The sequence below is a fragment of the Perognathus longimembris genome, chromosome 22 (genome assembly GCF_023159225.1).
Source record: "Perognathus longimembris pacificus isolate PPM17 chromosome 22, ASM2315922v1, whole genome shotgun sequence".
NCBI classification, from domain to species: Eukaryota; Metazoa; Chordata; class Mammalia; order Rodentia; family Heteromyidae; genus Perognathus; species Perognathus longimembris.
In genome coordinates this window covers 8,083,979-8,106,216 of record NC_063182.1, presented here as the reverse complement: position 1 = coordinate 8,106,216, position 22,238 = coordinate 8,083,979, and the positions used below count along the sequence as shown (strand labels likewise).

General features: G+C 44.6%; 1 protein-coding gene across 5 annotated transcripts in view; it reads right to left on the bottom strand.

Moving 5' to 3' along the window:
• Nucleotides 1-21,051, bottom strand: part of Nrg2 (neuregulin 2) — a 180,380-nt gene extending 159,329 nt beyond the window's left edge. For all 5 annotated transcript variants that reach the window (XM_048331459.1, XM_048331458.1, XM_048331460.1 and 2 more), the window contains exon 1: nucleotides 20,334-21,051. In XM_048331459.1, coding sequence (XP_048187416.1) covers nucleotides 20,334-21,051 — 718 coding nt within the window. The remainder of the gene's footprint in view (nucleotides 1-20,333) is intronic.
• Nucleotides 21,052-22,238: the final 1,187 nt, after the last annotated feature.

Genomic DNA, 22,238 nt, shown 5'->3' with positions numbered 1-22,238 from the left:
AAAGCCTGCTCGTGACAAATGCCAGCAATCTCTGTCATCTAGGCTGCCATATGGTTCACTCGGCCTTGTAGCAAAATCAGTGTCTCAGGAATATCACAGAGATCAAGCAGGCTAGCTCTTCTATCTATGGAGCACAGGGAGGTCACCTTGAGCTGGGCCCAGGAAACAAAAAACAAACAAATAAAAAAAAAACAGGAAGACATGAGACCTCCAAGGACGAATCAGAGCCAAACAGATGCAAAACCAGTGTCCTCTGAGACACAGGAACATGGGCCATCAAGCCTCCTTCCTCAACACCCTGGAGAAATCGGCAGCTGGGTAGAGAGGAGAGGTACCCTGCCCTCGGTGTCTGGAGAGAGCCACCCAGAGTCAGAGTTTAATTTCTGATTTCGTAACATCTGGTCCTGAGGGCTAGTAACAGATTGAAACAATTTTTTCATTGAGCCAGCTGTCCTAATTTAGGAGGGACACGCCCTATTTTTGATCAACTATTCATCATTCCCCCATTCTCCTCCTATTGTGGATTTTGAAGGCAAGAGGAGGTCAGGCCCCCATCGTCTTCCTAAATTGCCCCAACCCTCCCACTTAATTACCACAATCATAGATTCGTGGATGCTGCTTGGACACGATAGTTAGAATGGAATATGGGGCAAATCTTGCTTCAGGAAGAAATATGGTATCCCAAGCAGATATCTAGACTAAGAGTATCTCTCAGCCTAGAAGTGTGCTAAAATTTTCAAAGGAAAACAATCAGCCCATGCAGTCTTTATTTTGGTGCCATGTCACTTACCCAATTGGCTTCAGTCTCTCCACCAGTTCTCACAGCTGAAGAAGGAGCCACAGTCTGCCTGCTGAAAACAAAAGCCTGAGGACAACCTGTACAAGGTCAGGCCAAAGGCAGCGGCTGAGCTGGAGCCCAGAGAGGCAGGTTTCCAGGAAGGGCTGTCATCGTTTCAGAGCAAAACCAAACAACTGGCCAGGTCTGAATAGCCTTTTCCCTCACCTAAAGATCTAGAGCCCAGCTCTCCTCCTATGCTGTAACTTCACAGATCCAGAATGCAAACCTGACGTCCATTTGCTGCTGATCACCCTGCCACACATCTCCTCTACCTCTGCAGTAAATCAGGAAGCTCAGGAAACTCTGAGTATCAAATAGGCCATGGATAAACCACTTGTATTGAAATAGGCCTTCTCTCAAATTGGACTTCTTCCTCTTCTTCTGTCTTCTCCTCCCTCCCCTCTCCTCTTCCTCTTCCTCTTCCTCCTCCCTTCCCCTCCCTCCCTCCCCTCCTTCCTTCCTTCCTTCCTTCCTTCCTTCCTTCCTTCCTTCCTTCCTTCCTTCCTCCCTCCCTCTTTCTTCTTCTCCCTTTCCTTCTTCCTCTTGCCACTAGGCCATATCCCCAGCCCTCCTTCTTCCTCTTCTCTCTCCTCCTTCTCTTACTCCTTTCTCCTCCTTCTCCTTCTTTCTCCTCCTCCTTCTCCTTTTTCATCCTCCAATTCATCTTCTTCCCTTTCCTTCCCTTCTTCCTTTGTTGAGACAGGATCTCCCTGGGTTTGTTCAGACTGGACTCTGCTTCCTAGGCTCAGACACCTCCACAGCTCCCAAGTAGCTTGAATTGCAGGTCTATGCTCCTTTGTCCAGCTGGACTGCTTATGAACCAGCTTCCCTAGCAAGCTACTTTGGTCTAACAAAGGTACCTCATAGAGGTACACAGGAGAAGAATCAGCTCTTCATCTTCCCTTAGCTCTTATTTGTAGAGCTCCTATTACACACCATTACCACCAAGAGAATGGGAATAGTGGACATGAAGCCACCAAGTTCTTGAGGTACTGCCCACAGAAGCTAACAAAATACAGATTCTAATATATATCTAGGTGATTTGAGTTGGGTAATCATATTTTTTTAAAGCTACAGGGACAGTAGAGTCCAGTGCGTCATTTTGTATCACTTTATTACCTTCCTTTAGTCCAAAATGACATTTCAATTTCCTGCCTTCGTGTATCTATCAGCATACTGCACCCTTGGACCCATGTCCTTCCATGAATCAGAGGCTTATCCATCATGGGATAAGGTAAAATCCTAAGGCAATTCTCTTCAAATCCCCAAACAGTTGTTACCCATCTAACTTAAGGCACAAAAAGCCCAACAAGGCACATGGTTTGCTACCGTTCCATCCTATATACTCAACCGGGCTCGACTACAGATGATTTATGCACAATACTCTCCTCCCACAACGCTTTTGAAAGATCTATGAGCGCCATGGCGACCTAGAGGAGGCTGTGAGTTACTGTGACAGAGGGGCCAGAAGCACCGCGAGACGCTGCTAAGCCTGGCGGGACACCGGTGCTAGGAACTGACTGAGCAGGAGAGGAGAGGCTCGCCAAGCCAAGGAAACAGAATGAGCAAACGCACTAGAAAAGAAAACCGCACAATGTGTCTGAAACGTTGAAGCACCATGATTTGCCAGTGTCGGAACAGGGTGGGCTTATCATCAGGAAGGGGGCTGAATGGTGAAAGGCCTCACACGCCTGTGGAAGACTCTCACTTTATTGAGAAGCAAGGATTTCTGCGTTGGGACCTTGTTTTAGAAAGTGGATTCCAGAAACAAGTAATAAACAGAAGATAGCAGAGACATGGAGGGCTGGGAATTCCGTTTACAGCTCCAGTGTTAGTTTAGAACATCGTGAATAAAAAGAACTGGACTAAAGAGACTTGGCAATAGTAAAACCTGTCATGATTGGCCAATGCACTGTATAAAGGATGGGGCAAAAAATAAAAAATAAAAAAAAGGAGCTAAAGATGATCTGACATTTCTAACAGCTTGGGAGGCTAGACAGATGTTCTCTAAGCTGGGAATGTTCCATAAAGAGTGGCATATGGGAAGAAGATACTGAGCTCAGTTTAAGAGAAGACTTGTACCATTGTTAAGACCTCAGAAAGATCAAAGGTAATGCCTCAAAGAATCTCGAGATAGACAAAAGATCCCACATATCCTCAGAGCTCCTTCCCCATTAAAGAACAGGGATTCTGCTAATCTTCAGGATATTGCCCTATCACACACACAAGGCAGGGTAGACTAACTTGATAAGATTTCTGGGTGTGACAAGACTCACTAGGAAACTACATGTTTTAAGAAAGAATTTGTATAGCAGCAACTCCACCAGCTTGACGTGAAGAGTGAGCCGCCTGAGGAAACTACTTAGTTGCTAACATAAGCCACATTAAATGGGAAAGCCAATTCAGAGGACAGAACTAATAGCTTTGGAGTCTCATGGTGGGCAATACATCTGAGAGCCCCTCACATGCAAGGCTGAATTTCAGATCTGCTCTAGACTAGTGACTGATACCCCGCCCTTTCAAAATGGAAACATCTACCCCAGATAGAAAATGAAGAAGGCATAACCATTATACGTGACATGTGGTTATAGATTAAATCTTGAATCAGGACAAGGCTATTAGTAGGAAAATTGGCAAAAATCTAAAGCCTATAGATTGGCTAATAGTTTCGCATTGATATTATTAACTCCCTAGTTTCGATCATTTCAAGAGTTATACAAGTTGGGGGTGCTGGGCAAAGGGTATTTGGTAACGTTTTAATAAGTCTGAAATTATTTCAAAATATGTAGCTACTATTCTGGGAGCATGATGTAATGGCTGAACTATGTAATTTGAGGGTCGGCAAGGAAGAGGGAAAATGAGGGAGAACAAAGGAAGGGGTGACATTGATCAAGAAGCACTGGACTCATAACCTGACTTATGAAATTGTTACCTCTTTGTACAACTACTTAATGAAATAAAATAATAATAATAATTTTAGAGTCAGGCATGGTAGTACACACTTAGCTGTCATCTTGGAGTTTGGGAGGCTGAGGCAGGAAGATAGTGAGTTTGAGTTAAGCTTGGGTAAGGCCCTGATAGGTAGAAAAAGAGTCATTTTAAGATCTTACCTCAAAGGAAGAAAAAAAAGGAAGCGCCAGGCACTGGTGGCTCGTATGTGTAATTCAAGCCACGTAGGAAGCCGATATCTACGATCCCAGTTTAAAACCAACCTGGACAGAAAAGCCCATGAGATACATCTCCAATTAACCCGCAAAAATCTGGAAGTGGATCTGTGGATCGAATGATAGAGTGCCAGACTTTAATGAAAAAGCTAAAAGACAGTACCCAGCCCTGAGTATATACACACACACACACACACACACACACACACACACACACACACACACACACGCATGCAAGCATTACTATTTCATTTTATCTATTGTATTTACCCTGCATCTATCCCAGCACCATGCCCAAAGCAGAAGAAAGATCGCTCATCTCTCCAGAACACGGTCTTTGGATCAAGAGGAGGAGCAGCACTGAACTTCAGGAACTGGATTAGAGGGCATCATCTGCACCCGGATATGATTTGTGTGAAGAGGCCTGACCTTGGAATAAATGAGATGTTTGGTGGCAGTGAGTGAGAAGACTCTTGGGTGGGGAAGGCTACATTTTCCATGCATGAGGAGTTGAAGCAATTTTTGCTAGAAGACAGACCTCACTGTCTATACATTCTTTGATCCTCTTTCTGTCTAGAGTCAGGGTATATGCCCCTCAAGAACTCAGAAAATGAACATAGAAACTTAGACATTTGAGAAGAACTTAGAAACTAACTTTACCCTTCAAGTATGACCAGGTCAACTGCAAACCAACATATGGCCCCTCTCTCAAGCTTACAATTGTTTCTAATGAATTCAAGGAAAGTAGTCTTGGAACCACAGCACGGAGGGTAAGGCCCACAGGGGTTACCCTGTGAGTCCTACAGGACAGGCACTCCACTCCCTTTTCAGTTCTTCCTTTTACAATGACAGCACTCACTCCTGCTCTGGAATGACTGAGGTATTATTTCACTTGAGAGATGAGAAAAGTAAACTCTTAGACTCACGTACAAAGATATGGTTCATGAAGCCCAGTGAAGACTATGGAGCCCAGCAGAATGCTTTGTCACCTTGCTGTTTTCTTTTAGACACAGCTCCCTAGCACGCACTTGAGTTTTAAGTGATCTCTTTACAGAACGAAGCTGAAAACCAAAGTGTTTAGCTTTAACTTCTGTGCAACAAGCTCTGAGCTTAAGGAAGACCATTTTCCAGAGGTGCCAGGACTGCTCCCCCGCCCAGAAGAAGCCCAGAGGCAACACGGTATGGAGACAAGGCAGAAGCAGAGACGGAAAGGGTACTCTCAAGGGCATCTGTCTCCACTCTAGCTACATTTGCCCTCTCAGTTAGCTGAGCACATACCAAGTACAGTGGAAACCTACTCAGTTAATTTCCACAGTGAGAAAGAAGACAGCAAGCACCTTTCCCACCTGGGCCACTCACGTGTCTCCTCCAAGCTACAGATCTGTTCTTGCCAATAGTAAGGGGTTGGCAATGTTTTGCTCTGCCCACAGGGCAGCTCCACTTTAGGGTTTACTCAGTATTAGCCTGAACCAACTGGCCTGCACCCTGAAGTGCCACCTGGGAGAGACCATTAGTATTTGGCCAAGACAACTTAACGCACATGTTACCAGAAAGCTAGTGAATGTCATTAGACAGGAGTCATTTTAGAGAGGGAGGTCATTTCAAAATGATAACTGGTACTATGGGGGAAGTCTTCTTAAAAAATAAAATAGAGCCAGGAATGTGACTTAGTGGTAGAGTGCTTGTCTAGCATGCATGAAGCCCTGGGTTCGATTCCCTAATACCACATATACAGAAAAAGCTGGAAGTAGCACTGTGGCTCAAGTGGTAGAGTGCCAGCCTTGAGCAAAAGAAGCTCAGGGACAGTGCTCAGGCCCTGAGTTCAAGCCCCAGGACTGGGGAAAAAAACCAACTTGGGGAAAGATAATTACTTGCAAGAAGATGAAGAAATCATTAAACCAAAAAAAATTTTTTTTACTTGCTAGAGCATGTTCTAATACAGTGGTTTTGGCCTCTGATTACTAATGGGTTTCATAAATTTTTTGAGTCAATTTCTCCTTAAGGTAGCTCAGATTGCTTTTCAACTCCGTTGTGCATATAAAATTGAGTTGAAGTTTATTGTGTCTATTTTCTTTTTTCCATTTTTTGAGTTCAAGTTTCATCTGGCAACTGCATCCTGTTCAGACATTATTGTTTAAGCTTTTGAAACTGTGTGATGTTCACTGAAAGTAAGAATAAGAAAGGCAAAGCAGGGCTGGGGATATAGCCTAGTGGCAAGAGTGCCTGCCTCGGATACACGAGGCCCTAGGTTCGATTCCCCAGCACCACATATACAGAAAACGGTCAGAAGCGGCGCTGTGGCTCAAGTGGCAGAGTGCTAGCCTTGAGCGGGAAGAAGCCAGGGACAGTGCTCAGGCCCTGAGTCCAAGGCCCAGGACTGGCCAGAAAAAAAAAAAAAGGCAAAGCAAAGCTCACAAGTTTTGATGAAACCCTTAAGCCCAAACCTTCTTAATACAGTGAATTGTTCCCCTTTCCAGTTTAGATTCTTCTGTACATTCCATACTTAACTGACAGTTACATTTTAGACCTTGTAAGTATTGAGATTAAAATTAAGCCTCATCTGTGATGATTCCTAGTTCCTTGAAGTGTTTTAAGTGCAAACTAGCACTTATGTGAACAGGAGTGCAGATCTGTGTGTGCACATGCTTGATTCAGTTTGTTGTGCCCTTACCAGTTTTTAATTGGAATTGCGTTCTTTGTCAGATAGAGAAAACTATATATGTTACTGCATTTTGAAGTTCTTAAAACAGCGTTTCAAAATTGCATTGGTGGGCTGGGAATATGGCCTAGTGCTTGTCTCGTATACATGAAGCCTTGGGTTCAATTCCCCAGCACCATATATACAGAAAATGGCCAGAAGTGGCGCTGTGGCCCAAGTGGCAGAGTGCTAGCCTTGAGCAAAAAGAACCAGGGACAGTGCTCAGGCCCTGAGTCCAAGCCCTAGGACTGGCAAAAAAAAAAGAAAAAGAAAAAGAAAGAAATCAAAATTGCATTGGTTTTGTTTTAAAAAAAATAAAAACAACTCTGTTAAAATGACCAACATTGCCAGGCTTTCTCATATAATTCTGGCTACTCAGGAGGCTGAGATCTGAAGATCACGGTTTGAAGCCATCTGGAGAGAATCTTATTTCCAATTAAGCACCAAAAAGCTGGAAGTGGAGTTGTGGCAAGGGTTAGAGTGCTAGTCTTGAGCAAAAAATCTCAGGGAGAACACCTGGGCCCTGAGTTCAAGCCCCAGGAGAAGCACAAATAAAAATAAATAAAATAATAATCATCTTTTTTTTTCAAAAGAGGCATAGAAATGTGTTCCTATTTTTTTCGATGAGTGCTGGGGGAAGTTGGACAGTTTCTCTGGATGGAGGCAGTAGTGGGGCACCAGGGCCAATGAAGATAGTGAATGAGCATAAGTATGGTCCATGTCGTTTATTTGTATGCATGAAAATAAAGCAATTAAGTATGGTGAAATTTTTTTTTGTTTTTTTTTTTTTTTTTGGCCAGTCCTGGGCCTTGGACTCAGGGCCTGAGCTTCTCCCTGGCTTTTTCCCGCTCAAGGTTAGCACTCTGCCACTTGAGCCACAGCGCCGCTTCTGGCCGTTTTCTGCATATGTGGTGCTGGGGAATCGAACCTAGGGCCTCGTGTATCCGAGGCAGGCACTCTTGCCACTAGGCTATATCCCCAGCCCTGAAATTGTTTTAAAGGGAGGAAGTGAGGAAGAGTGACAGAGGGATTGAAGTTGAACGAGATACATTGTTTACAAGTGTGGAAATGTCACAAAAACCCCTGTGTAGAAGTAATTTAAGCTAATTAAAATATATATAAATAAAATGTGTTCCTATTTTTCTGTAGGGGCTTTGGGATTTTGGGGGGGTTGGTAACAAAACTAAGAAACAAGCTATAAAAGAAAAGAAAGGAAGGAAGGAAGAAAGAGAAAGAAAAAATTTAAGGAAGGGAGGAATGATCAAAGGAAGGGAGGGAGGGAGGAACAGAAATAACTGAACTGAAACATGACTGAGAAGCATAATTTTTCCCTTATCAAAATATCTGAAAATACTTTCCATGGTTTTTCTTGTCCTGAGCTGTAATTTGAGAGATTTCAAAACTCATTTTAAAAAAGAAAAGGTCAATAGAAAAAGAAAAATGAACAGAGAATTGCTTTTTTTAACTTCTCAGTAACCAGCAATCAAGTATTTACTTAGACGTATTTTAAAGTGATATTTATTGTCCCTATAGATCTTTCAATCAGATGAAGGAGATAAGCTATTGATCACCAAGGAATAATTACTAGTCATTTAATAGTGTGTCATATAGGTGACATAGATCATTAAAAGTAAGGGTCTAAGAATAAGAAAAATATGAATGAAGTCAGAAGAGTTACAGCCAGCCAAGGAACTGTGGGTTAATAATAAGCCAACAAACAAATAGGAAGAATCCAGAACAAGTAATCTTTGTCCTAAAAGTACTTAAGAGATGAAACTTCATACTTTCATCAGGTTCCACATATCAAGTAATAAACTAAGTCAAAGTAAACACAAGCTGGGCACTGTGGCATCTAGAAAAAAGTCTATGAGACTCTTATCTTCAAATGACCACAAAAAAGCCAAAGTGGTTGAATTGTGGCTCAAGTGCTATAGTGCAAATTGTATAGTTCAAGGTAAAACAATCTCTCTCTCTCTCTCTCTCTCTCTCTCTCTCTCTCTCTCTCTCTCTCTCTCTCTCTCTCTCTCTCTCTCTCTCTCCAGAAATACTGCCTGATAAGTGATTATACCTCTATGATCATAGTGGCTAGCAAATTCATCTCAACTCAATACATAAATTTCACGACAAAGAGTATGAACCATTCATTGTGAACTCATCCCCAAATCTAGAAATCAAAATCAAGACTGGGTGAGTCAGGGACACTGGTTTTTTGTTTGTTTGTTTTTAATGTAAAGAAGCTTTTAGGCATGTTCCAGCTCATCCTGCCAGCTGTAAAAGGTGACCTGCTGAAGTCAAAGCACAGGCCAGGTAGGGCCACAAAAGGTGGTTTACCCTACAAGCCTGATGACATTTTGAAGGAAGACCCTGAAGAATAATGGGTCTTAGTGTTCTCATTTGAGAAACACATAAAATCAATGTTTACTGCAGACTTCTTAAAAAATTCACCAGCATATACTCATGGACACATCAAGATGTGTAACCTATAGAACTAACACTCATCCTCTGTGACTCACATAGGGGGTCCTAAAATGAAACCACACATATAACCCACTTTCCTCTCACTAGCCCAGCTAACGATTCTCTAGTTGAAATTAGCAGGATGATCTTGGTGAAAATATAGTTGTTTGTAGAAAAGCCCTTTCTGTTTCCACCCTCAGTCTATTTCTAGAACTTGAAATTTTCATTTACCTAGTCTTCCCACATTGACCTAGGTTAATAACATTTTTGTCAATAATAAGCATTATTGAGCAAATGATATGGTAATCACTTTGCATGTATTATCTCATTTAATACTTTTAGCAATCCAGGAGAAAAAGGAATTAAAAGAGAGTAATACAGATGAATGAATTTGATCCAAGTACATTGTATGCTAGTAGAAAAATAGCCCAGTGAAACCTCTTTGTACTATTAATTTCAAATGAAAATACTGATAACAACACTATTAAGTGCTACTAATGCCTTCATCATTTTATAGAAAATTAGAACATAGTATGTAAATAATCCAATATCACTCACCTGAAAAATACAAAATGTTGTTCCAACTCCAGGTTTAACTATATAGCCAACCAAGTTCTTAGACATTACACTGTATTCAGTAGACTTTTTTTTTAAATAAGGACATCTTTTTGAAAAACCTTTCCGCTAACATCACAAATAACAGTGAAAGTCTGAATACTTTTTTCCATGACTAGAATAAGGATGTCTGCCCTCATCATTCCTATTCAACATTGGATTTGGCAGTCCTAGCTAGTGCAATAAAGCAAGAAAAAAGAAAGAAATGACAAACAGAAAAGAAAGTGTAACATTTTGTAAGAAACTGACAACATAATCATGCACACAGAAGGTCCCAAAGAGTCTACAAAAAGATGAAAAAGGTACTAGAACTAATAAGTTAATTTATTAAGCCACAGGAGACAAAGTAAACTTTAAAAATCCAAGGTCTGCAGATGTAATTCCGAGGTAGGGCACTTGGTAGCATGTATGAAGCCATAGGTTTGATTCCAAATCCTACCAAATAAACGCCACTTTCTCTATATTCTGTCAATCCTCCATATCTGATGGGTCCCTAAAGGAGACATTGTACTATGTCATTGGGCTTATGATAGCCGAACAAGCTTTTTTTCTGTCATTATTCATTGAACAATAACTATTGTACTATAAAGTTTGAATATATAGAATTTACATTGTATTTGATACTAGAAGTAATCTAAAACTGATTTAAGGTATACAGGAGGATAGGTATGATTAAATGAAAATACTATGCAATTTTTTATAGGGGACTTGACTACCCAATTGTTTTCGTATCCACGCTAGGCCTGAAAACAATCCTTCTTGGCTACTGGAGGACACTTACACTGACAATGAGTAATTGGAAATATTAATTAAATTAATAATACCATTTATAATGGCATTCAAAAAAACACAAGACACTTAAGGATACATATAACAAAAAATGTGTAAGTTCCATTTACAGCTAAGTACCAAACATTGCCAAGCTGCATTTATTTAACCTGAGACTTCAGATACTACTAGTATAATCATAGAGCTCCCCTATGATCCAGCAGTCCCACTCCTGGGCATTTACCCAAATAATCACAAACAAGGCCACACTAAAGTTACCAGCACAACCATGTTCACTGTAGCATTATTTACGATAGCTAATACAGAAACAACCCAGATGCTCCTCAATAGATGAATGGATCAAGAAAATGTGGTATATGTACACAATGGAATTCTATGCTCCCATCAAAAAGAATGACATCACCCCATTTGTATGGAAATGTAAAGAATTGTAAAAAAAAATCATACTAAGTGAAATGAGCCAGACCCAAAGAAACATAGGCTCTGTGGTTTCTCTCATTTGTAATAATTAGTATATGTCTAGGATAGCCCTAGCAGAGGATCACAATAGCTCAATAGCTATGTCCATATGACCCTATAAAATGATGCTAATCAAAATGAACTCCAAAATATGGAAACAACAGGATTTTTTTTTCAAATGTACTATGTAAAGTTATTTCTTTTTTCTTTCATTTCCCCCCCTTTGGTTTATCACCCGATGTCATTGTTTTTTATTTTGGTACCCTGTGTCTTGTATTTACATTTATCTGATTTGGGAAAGGGAAGAGGAATCAGAAAATGATGAGACAAAGGATAAAAGGTGAACCAATGCAACAGCAATACTCAAAAGACCCTATGCTGGAAATGAACTATACAACTTGGATGGAAGGGGAGACTGGGGAAAGGAAAATGGGAGAAAATGAGGAAGGGGTGTTGAACAAGAAATGTACTCATTACCTTGTACCTTGCTTATGTAACTGTAACCCCTCTGTACACCACCTTTACAATAAAATAGGAATAAACTTATCCATGCAGTGTTAAAGACTGATGGCATTATCACCCTAATTTACCATGCCAGATGCCTCACCCAATTCTCCCTGTCCTTGTTATTTTTGCCAACTACAAATATACCCCTCTCCTATTGAGAATGATGTCGCTTGCATGGGATTAGTTTGGTGCATAGCTTCATCTCTCTAGCCCTAAACCACTTCTCCCAAGCAAGCTGGACTATGAGAATCTCAAACAACTTCTCTAAGAAACTTTCCTTAACTCTCTAACATGATACACTTAGTCTTTCCTTCAAGAGTCTTCCCTTCCCAAAAGCATTGTTGGCATATCTTACAGTACTTATCATAGTCTAGGTTGAATTACTGTTACATCTTTGTACTTATGAATTGTAAACTCATTGACAGTAGACACTGTTTGAAGCAAAGCCTCTGAAGTACCTATTTTTCCCACAAAGCACATCATTAAATATTTGTTGAAGCAAACATCTAAAAGTACAAGAATGCTTTTTAAATAATAGGACCTTTGGGATACCAAATCACATTCCTATCACAACAGGATTAATTATGTCCTGGCTTTTGCACATGTTAAGCCAGGTATGGGATGACCTTCCTTCCATTCCATTCTGAGGAATGTTAGTTCATCCAGGCTTTTTTAGTTGGGGCACCATCAAGATTGAGAGCAAGTAAAACATCTCAACATAATGGACAAAGGCAGATCCTCAGTCTTCATAGCAGACCAGGACCAGGTATGGTGGCTCATGCCTGTAATCATACCTACTCAGGAGGCTAAGACCTGAGGCAGCTGAGGCAGAAAAGTGCATGAGACTCTATGTCCAATTACCCTGTTTTAAAAAAAATGGACTGAAGGCATAGCTCAAATGTGAGCAAAAAGGCTGAGAGTGTGAGGCCTAAGTTTAAGCCCCAGTATGGGAAGGGAGGAGGAAAGAAAGAAGGGAGGGAGGGAGGGAGGGAGGGAAAGGAGGGAAAGGAGGGAAGTGGGATGAGGGAGGGAGGGAAATAAAGGAAGGAAGGAAGGAAGGAAGGAAGGAAGGAAGGAAGGAAGGAAGGAAGGAAGGAAGGAAGGAAGGGAAGGAAAAAAGAAAGAGAAGGAGAGAGGTAAAAAAGGAAGGGAAGGAGAGAGGGAGGGGTAAAGAGGAAGGGAGGGGAGGAAGAAAGGAAGGAAGGAAGGAAGGAAGGAAGGAAAAGAAAGAAAGAAAGAAAGAAAGAAAGAAGAAAGAAAGAGAAGGTAAAGGAGGAAGGAAAGGAAGGAAGGGAGGGAGGGAGGGGGAGGGAGGGAAGAAGGAAGAAAGGAAGGAAGGAAGGAAGGAAGGAAGGAAGGAAGGAAGGAAGGAAGGAAGGAAGGAAAACAGGAAAACAAAAGAACCCAGACCAGGAAGGGAAAGGGTAAGGGAGCTAACTAACATCCTCAGCACAGGTCAGGGCATCTACATATGATAAAGAAAAATCGCAAAGGAGTCTATTTCTGGAGAGAGTGTGGAAAGTAACCTAGCCATTTTATCTTGGGAGGGGTCTACAGTGCTAGTCAGTGGAGAAATTCTATAGGATTCCTGTGCTCCTGCCCTTCTGGAAACATTTGCTAGGGGAAATAGAATGTCAACCGCCTCCCGCCCACCTCAAGAGGCTAGCAGCCCAATCAAGGCCTGAGCAGAGGCACACAGAAGGCCCATAGGCTCTGGAGGTCCTGTGAAGAATATCTGGCTCTCGCCGCATGTCCAGTGAGAACGCAATGTGACTGCAGGAAGAAGCTCATATGCCACACTCTCCCTGAAGCATTTAGCCAGAGAAAGAAGAGTCCCGAACTTAACCTCATTTCATAATTATCTAAAGCACCACAGCCAATTAGCAGTAACTGATATCAATCAGTGTGAATTTGTCTTTTGACTACAGATTGGCAAAAGCTTCCCAGCTCTGCCTAGGTACAGCAGGCGTTCCTGAAGACATCTTCATGCCGGTTATTGTCCTCCAACTTTGCTTAAGTTCTTATAGCTCTGCCTAGAAATTAAGCTTAGTAAAAGTCATCTGTACATTGTTGTTATTAAAAATCAACTTTAATTTCACATAAGACAGTCACTTTTGAAACTTGTCATAACTCAAGCATTTCTAAGATCAATTTATTTACTTTTCCCAATTTTCTAGAGTTCTTTATGTCATCATTTGAAATTCATGATCTAGGGCTAGGAATGTGGCTTAGTGCTTGCTTAGCAAGCATGAAGCCAGGGTTCAATTCCTCAGCACCATGTAAACAGAAAAGGGGCCAGAAGGGGTGCTGTGGCTCAAGAGGTAGAGTGCTAGCTTTGAGCACAAAAGAAGCCAGGCCCAGAGTTTAAGCCCCAGGACTGGCAAAAATAAATAAATAAAAATAAAATAAAATAAATTCATAATCCAGATTTATTTCTGTATATACACTCCAAAAAGTGGGAAAGAAGACTTAATTGGCTAGAAACAATATAAAAATCCCCATCCCACATATATTCATCCAAACTAAAATTAGAGAAGGGGAGGGGTTGACTTGTTTTTTCCTTTTGTGCAAATTATACTCACGATATTACAGGCTTTGAAACAAGAGATCCACGAGCTAGTTGTTAAAGGCTGCACAAGGAAGTGATGCTGTGGCTCAAGTGGTAGAGAGCTAGCCTTGAGCTCAAGAGCTCAGGGACAGCGCCCAGGTCCAGAGTTCAAGCCCCACAACAGACAAAAATAAATAATAATAAAGGCAGCACAAGGAAAACCTTACTCATGTCCACATCACCATTCCTTACCTAAATCAATATTCAGAATTACCAAATGCCACTAGACAAAAGGATTTAGAGGGTTAAGGATTCCTACTGTTTAGATATTTGCATATTTCCTTTTTTTCCCTACTTATCCAAATGACAATTCCCCAATCATTTGAAATTTAAAGATTACATTCTATTCAGATATGCTAAATGAATTTCAAAACACAGCATTTGATTATGGTCACAATCAAGCTCTTCCTGGGCTTAAAAGGGGTCTTTGGTTTCTAAATAAAAATATGAACAATTATGCACTTAGATCTGAGGGAGATCTACACTCTGTGGAGCTTGCTCTTTCCATGCATGGAATCTTGTGGTCTCCCACATGAATGCTACTGTAAGCTTTCCTAGTTCATGAACCTGTAGGAAATGCTGGCTGGCCAGAACTGGGACTCTAAATCCCAGTAACAAACCTTTGCATCTCTCTTTGGGGCATCTAAAAGAAGACTCAAGCAATTCATTATCATGAGAAATGTCTCAATTGCAAAAGAGCTGAAAAACAAGTTGATATTTTCATTCCTGATCCTAAGATTATATTTGTGAGGCATGGGATAACTTGAGATAGAAAAGGACTCAGGCCAGTGGCTGGTGGCTCATGCCTATAAACCTAGCTATTCAGGAGGCTGAGCTTTGAGAACCATGGTTTGAAGCCAGCCCAGGCAGGAAAGTCTGTAAGACTGTTATCTCCAATTATACACCGAAAAAGCCATAAGTGGAGATGTGGCTCTAGTGGTAGAGCGCTAGCCTTGAGTACAAAAGTTCAGGGACAGCACTCAGGCCCTGAGTTCAAGCCCCAAGACTGGCACACAAAAAGAAAGAGGAAAAAGAAAAGAAAAGGACTCAGATATAACAGGAGTTAGGTGGTAAAGATCTTGAACTATTTATTACTTAGGAAGAATTTACCATAAATTGGCTTATTAGAAAAATTAGCATTCTCTGGGGCTGGGGATATAGCCTAGTGGCAAGAGTGCCTGCCTCAGATACACGAGGCCCTAGGTTCGATTCCCCAGCACCACATATACAGAAAACGGCCAGAAGCGGCGCTGTGGCTCAAGTGGCAGAGTGCTAGCCTTGAGCGGGAAGAAGCCAGGGACACGGTGCTCGGGCCCTGAGTCCAAGGCCCAGGACTGGCCAAAAAAAAAAAAAAAAAAAATTAGCATTCTCCATCTGTTAAAAGAAAATAGAAGAATACTTTGAAAAATATTTGCATCTATCTTTTTATTTGTTAATGTCATATTTTGTGTGCGTGTGTAGGTGCTGGTACTGGGAATTGAATACAGGACTGGAGTCTTAGTTTTTTCGCTCCAGGCTGGCATCCTACCACTTAGGCCACAACTCCACTTCCAGCTTTGGAGATAAGAGTCTTACAGACTTTTCTGCCTAGGCTGGCTTCAAGCTGCAATCTTCAGATCTCAGCCTCATGAATAGCTAAGATTATAGGCATGAGACACCAGTGCCCAGCTGTAAAAAGTATTTTATTTTTAGGTAAATAAAGATTTCAAGATGAAATTATTTTACAAATACTTTAGAGGTGGGCAGCTGAGGAGAGGGATATTAGGGAAACTTTTACCATACAATCTTAGGTGTTTTCTAAATTTTGAGCCATATCGATGTGTTTATATACACAAAAATATAAATACATTTTTATTTGAAAGTAACAGAACTGCTATTTGGAATAAAATTTAAATGTCCTACACAATAAAGAATGGTTATATTTACTTTGACTGGGGGTCAAGAGGAAGTTAGTTAGTAACTCATACTCACTTGATCTCAAATTAATTTTTAATCCAAATTAATAGCTGTCTTGTTTTCCTTTAAATTTTGGGGTTGGGGAATGGTAATCTATCGCCCTCTCTCCCAGTTTTCCAGATCTTCTCCAGTAAGGCCTTTTTCCCCCACTTTTCAAATCCTATTAACACTAATTAGCACAATGATTAAGCATTGTGGCTAAGTACTCTCCTTAATAAGGGCTTCTTTGGAAGAAAGGTTCCCATAGCGACAGGTAAAAGCTATCACCAAAGTCAGCTTTTCACTATAGGACTTGGTGTCACAGATCCTAGAGTTAAGAATGCTTCAGCATGAATCTAGAGGCTTCCTTTTTGAACTTCACCTGACTTTGTCAATTCAAAAGACACTTAAGGGAGAGTCCCCTTGTAAGCCAGGCATAAATACTAAACCAGAGGAGGGGGACAGTAGTTTGTGCAGGGGATCAGAGAAAGGACAAAAAGACATCAAAGACAAGGTATTATTCCTGCCACCAAAATTGCACTCTGCAGAGGAAAACAGCCACTATAAGAAACAGTGGCATTAGGGTGCCAGTTGAGTCTCTTGTCCTCACCGCTGGGACTGGTCAGTTTCTAATCTAGTTTCACTTTCTTCAAGCTGTAGCACAGCTGGGTTTCCAGCTGGCTGGGGTGGGGGGAGTCTTTAAATAAACAGCATTTTAAAATATGCAGTCACTTTGGCTGTACTGCATTTTGTAAACTGCCTTCCTCTAATATGTGACTCTGTGTGCCAAATTAAAACTACCCTAGAGAATGCAAAGTCCTGAAGGAATACACCTTGTCTATGTGTAACAGCCAAGCCTACTAAGCATTGGAAAACTGCAAATCAAATCAAAGGAAGAAATGATCTTTTTTCATTCCATCTATTCAATAAGGAACTGTCTTAAAATCATGTATATAAGAAAGAACGAGATCGAGTATAACTGTGCCAAAAATATGCAACTGCCTTTTAAAATGCAAGCCTATTTGCAGAACAAGATACTTTTGTAATGTGGCACAGAGTTGCGCTTCTCTGTAAGGCCTTCTCACTCTTTCTCCTCATCTTTCCACAGAAGGCATATGTGTGCAATCAAATAATTTTACTCAACTCTTTATATGATACACATTAAATCTTTTTAAGTGCCCCTCTAGCAGATACTGCTATTCCAGCAAAGCTGCTATCCTTCAGCTGAAATCAGCTGTTTATGAAGGTATGCATCTATGCCTTGCATTCATAGTCCTCAGGCACGCGCCAATTATTAAACACAATCTATCCCTCCATACAGAACCTCATCTCCAAGTCCTACCCACTCCGGCACAGTTGGAGATGGACTCCCTAGGAGCTACACCTCTAGAGGCCACATATAGTCAGAACTGAAAGTGGCTCAACAAAGTAACAATTCAACCTCAGTTGCTCAATAGCCACAATGACAGTTTCCAAGTGCCACTTTCCCTATTTTGCAATGGACACATCTGCTCCAAGGAGAAAATGTTCCCAATGACCCTGTGGCCCAGAGGGTTTTCTGTAGAATAGAAAACAGAAAATGAATTTGTTAGCTATTTCCTGCTGAGTACAAGGCAGGTGTTGTGGTTAATGAGGATGACTCTGTTTCCTTATTGAATATACCATTATCATGCATGTTTTCTTTAACCACATAGTAGGAAATAAGACAATGCAGTTATTTTCTCTGGTCACATTATCTCTAGTTCCACAAGTCTTTTCTCATGAAAACATCTTTTAATTTCTAATCCCCTAATATAGAGCTTTCCAAGCAGACCATGATCTAAAGCAAAACCCTTTATATTCTAGCATATTTACTACCATACACATTCCTGCTCCTGGGTAATTTATGATGTGTGAGGGCCTTCCCTTTCTCTGTGGTTGCAGTCCTAAATTTATCTTTTTGAGAACTATTACTACACATAAATAATATGATTTGACTGTAACCTAAAAGCTGGCTGTATTTCTGACCCTCAAATCTTTCCTGATCTCAGCATTCAACTGTTAAATTATTAAATGCTCGCTAAAACAAACAAGGACAATTTATAGGGCATATGGGGCTGGGAAAAGGAGAAAGTTCCGGGACTGGGAGGGGGGGGCGGAAAAGCCCCTTACTCTATGGGATTATCTGACAATGACTATCAGCTCTTCTGGGGCCCACATTTAGGGATCATGTGGAGATGTATGCTGTGCATATTCAGGAGAAATTCACCAACAACCAAAACAGAAGCTGTCCTTGGACAAGGTTCAATAAATGTTTTTACTATCTATTTCCCGCTGCACGATACAGTTCCCCTGCTCCCCAGGGGAATCTTAGATAAAATACTTAATAGAACAAAAAATTAGAAATTCTTAACTGGTCTCAACTTGTCATCATAAAACGTTTTAGAGCATAAAAACCAACATTAATAGTCAAAAATATTCCTTAGAATAATGTCAGAGCCATAAACTGCTGTTATCCTTAAAGTTTTTTTTCTCTCTCTCCTGATGAGAACACTGACAAGATTCTTCTCATTAAAGTGATCACATGTTCACATAGTGCCTAGATAGAACTCCCACAACTAAACTCTTAAAATTTGCCTCTTGAAGGAGTGGGGGAGGAAAGCTCCCGGAGTCAAAGGCACTGATCTACAAAGATGAGAGAGGCAAAACTTCCAATATGTATGACACATATTTCGCTACTCGGGTCCATTGACACTACCCAGATTCAGTTGGTAAACTGATAGCCATAACATGTTCTATGAGAGTCCAGGACAACTAGCACAATTCAGTAATGACAGTCGAGATTCACATCCAAACCCACAGATCCAGCCTTAATGGGACAAAATAAGGCCCCACCTAAGCACAAGATAGGCTAACACAGAATACTCCAGTGAGGAGACAACTCAGCTAGAAATCTCTTACTGAGAGAAACACAGTAGGTGTGGGGACAAGAAGAATGAGGCTCTTAAACTGTGACACGATTGGCCTGTGACATGGGGGACCCTCCTTTCTGGGCTGCACAGATCCATAGACTTTTGCTGTTTTGGTTCTAGCCGCCTGCATTCCTGTGCAGCACCCAACATAATGAAGATGGGCGTGGGGATACATCCTGTCAGGGAGGCGTCAGAGCTGAACTCAGGACATTCAACGAGGATGAGTTGGCTACTCTATTATTATTATTATTATTATTATTTCTTCTTCTTCTTCTTCTTCTTCTTCTTCTTCTTCTTCTTCTTCTTCTTCTTCTTCTTCTTCTTCTTCCTCCTCCTCCTCCTCCTCCTCCTCCTCCTTCTCCTCCTCCTCCTCCTCTTCCTCCTCCTCCTTCTTCTCCTCTTCTTTCTTCCTTCTTCCTCTTCCATCATCATCATCATCATCATCATCATCATCATCATCATCATCATCATCATCATCATCATCATCATCATCACCATCATCATCATCATCATCATCCCTAATAAAATCCTCCAGAACCTAAGAGAGGTGTCGGTTCTCTAGTCCTAGAGGTTAAGAGGAGGCTGTGCTACCCATTTAGCCAAGACAGGCAATCACGACCCAGAAGAAAAAGAAGAAATCCGGAGCCACATGGAGGGCGAAACACAGTAGCAGAACAGAAAAAGTCCAACTCCGCCTGCGCCAGCGGTGCGAGGAGCGGCGCGGGGCGGCCGGAGGGGGCGCGGGCGACCCTTGGCGGGGAGAACTTGGCAGCGGGCGGACGGAGGCCTTGCCGGCCTGGGAACTGGCCGGGCGGCCCCTGCGGACCCCGCGGGCCTGGGCTGCGGGCAGGCCGGCCTCGGGGAGCGGGGCGGGCCGGGCCTCCGAGGGGCACTCCTGACTCACGGAGCCTCGGGCTGGGCACCGCCGGACCGCTCCGCTCCGCTGTGGGTTATTCCCCCCCCCCCCCACCCTCGGCTACTGGGCTATGATGGCAGCTTTCCAATCCCACATGCCATCCATCAGCCGCAGATCCCCGCGGGCACAGGCCGGCGCCTTTCCCCCCCAGCCCCAGCCCCAGCCCCGGGCACCCTGGGAGCCCCATTCCCCCTTCTCCCCATCCTCACCACCCCCGTGCCTCCCCCCCCCCCCAATCCCCCGAGCGCCCTGCCCCGGGGCGGCCCCATCACCACCACCACCCCCCCCCCCAGCCAGCCGCCAGGCCCGGGCACCTGCAGCACCTCCCCGCCCCACCCCCTCCCGCCGCCTCCCCTCCCCCTCCCCCCTCCCCGGCCGAGGGAGGGGGCGACTCACCGCAGTCGGTGCACAGGATCTTGCCCACCTCTTTCTTGATGTTCTTGCCGTTGGTGCCCAGGGGGGCAAAGGCCGTCTTGAAGACGGAGGGCTGCTCCGTGGGCTCCAGGAAAAAGATGTAGCGCTGGTTCCTCTCGAGCGGCGCGCAGGAGCCCACGCTGATCACCTGCTCGCGCTGCAGCCCCCCGCTCCGGAGCGGCCACTTGTCCAGCACCTTCACCAGCGCCACGCGCCCCGAGGCGGGCGGCTCACGGGTGCTGTTGGAGCCCGAGCCGCCGGCCGGGGCCAGTCCCTGGACCTTGCCCTCCACCACCACGGGCGCCTTGTACGCCTGGTCCTGCACGGACTTGAGGCTGGGCGAGTAGCAGGCGAGCGACACCCCGAAGAGCAGCATGGAGAAGCCGGGGGCCGGGTCGCGCCTCATGCCGCCGGCGGCTGCGGCTCGCGAGCGGGCGGCGGCTTTCCGGGCTGCGGGGCTGCGGGGCTGCGGCGGCGGCGGCGGCTGCGGCCGCGGCTCTGGGGGCGCAGCGGGACGGGAGATGCTGTGGCGGCCGCCGCCGCTGCTGCTGCTGCTGCTGCTGCTGCTGCTGCTCCTCTCGCTGCTGCTGCTGCTGCTGCTGCTGTCGCGGTCGCGGCGGCTGCTGCTGCTGCACCGAGCCTTCTCCTGTGGCGGCGGCGGCGGCGGCGGCGGCAGCGCTGAGCAGCAAACCTGCCGCATCTGGCCAGGCCATTTGGGGGGCTCCGCCGCTCAGCCGCCGCCGCCTTGGGAGGGGAAACGGAGCCCTCTGGAAAACCGGAAACGGCGTAACGTTAGCGCCCTCCAGGCCTCCGCCGGCAGCCCGGGGAGGTGGCCCTGCGCGGGGCCGGGGGACCGGCGGCGAGGGGGCCCGCGGTGCGCAGCGCGGCGCAGCGCAGCAGCGCCCGCCCGCCCGCTCCCTGCGCGCCCGGGGCTCGCGGCGGCTGCGGAGGACGGGACGCCGCCCGCCCACTGGCTCTCTCGCGCCCCCTCTGCCCCCCGGAGCGAGCGCCGAGCGTGGCTTCTGCAGGGGAAGCTGGGGACTGCACTGCCTCAGCGCCCGCCTTCAGCCCGCAGGGGCGCGGGAGGAGTCGGGCCACCCCGGGCTCCGGGGGTTGCTCGGCAGCAGCAGGACGACGGCGGGCCGAGCGGGCGGAGCGGGCGGGCGGGCGGGCGGCGCGGGCGGCGCGGGCGGCGCGGGTGGCGGGGAGACAGAGAGCGCGGCTGCCCGCGGCATCGTGGGGCGCCGCGCAGGGCGTGCCCCCAGCCGGGGGTCACGGGCCGTGGTACCAGGGCGGTGGACCGAGCCGGGATGATGCGTCAGGCCCTCGACCCCTTTCCCCAGAAGGACCCTAGAAACGCCACCCCCCCTCCCCGCCATGAGCCCATGTGCCCCCCCCGCCCCCCGCGCCTGGCAAGCTCTGGATATTGGGGTTGGGGTGGGGGAGGATCCCAGCCCTGTTGTTTTGCTAAAGGTTGGGGGTTTACAAGGAGTTTTGTCTAGGCATCGAGAACACTTAAGGTGTTGGACTGGGAGGGTTCAGTCCCCCCAAAAAACTCCCGGCTCCTTCCAGTAGTCTGGAGGATCCAAGCATCATGCTACCCAACCCCATTTTCTTTTCCAAATCAGCTCTCACGGGAACCGGTGTAGAGAGAGAGACTGTCAGTGCCAGAGACGGCTCCACAGAAATGGTTTCTTTATGAAAAGTCTGGTGCCTGCAAGAGGCAGAAGAGTTTGCTCCGCTGAAGCCAATGCGGATTGGATACACCAATGATGGATGGATGGATGGATGGATGGATGGATGGATGGATGGATGGGTGGATGGGTGGGTGGATGGATAGACAGAAGTTAGCATTTCATCTTTGAATAGTGTCAAGCTCAGGGATTA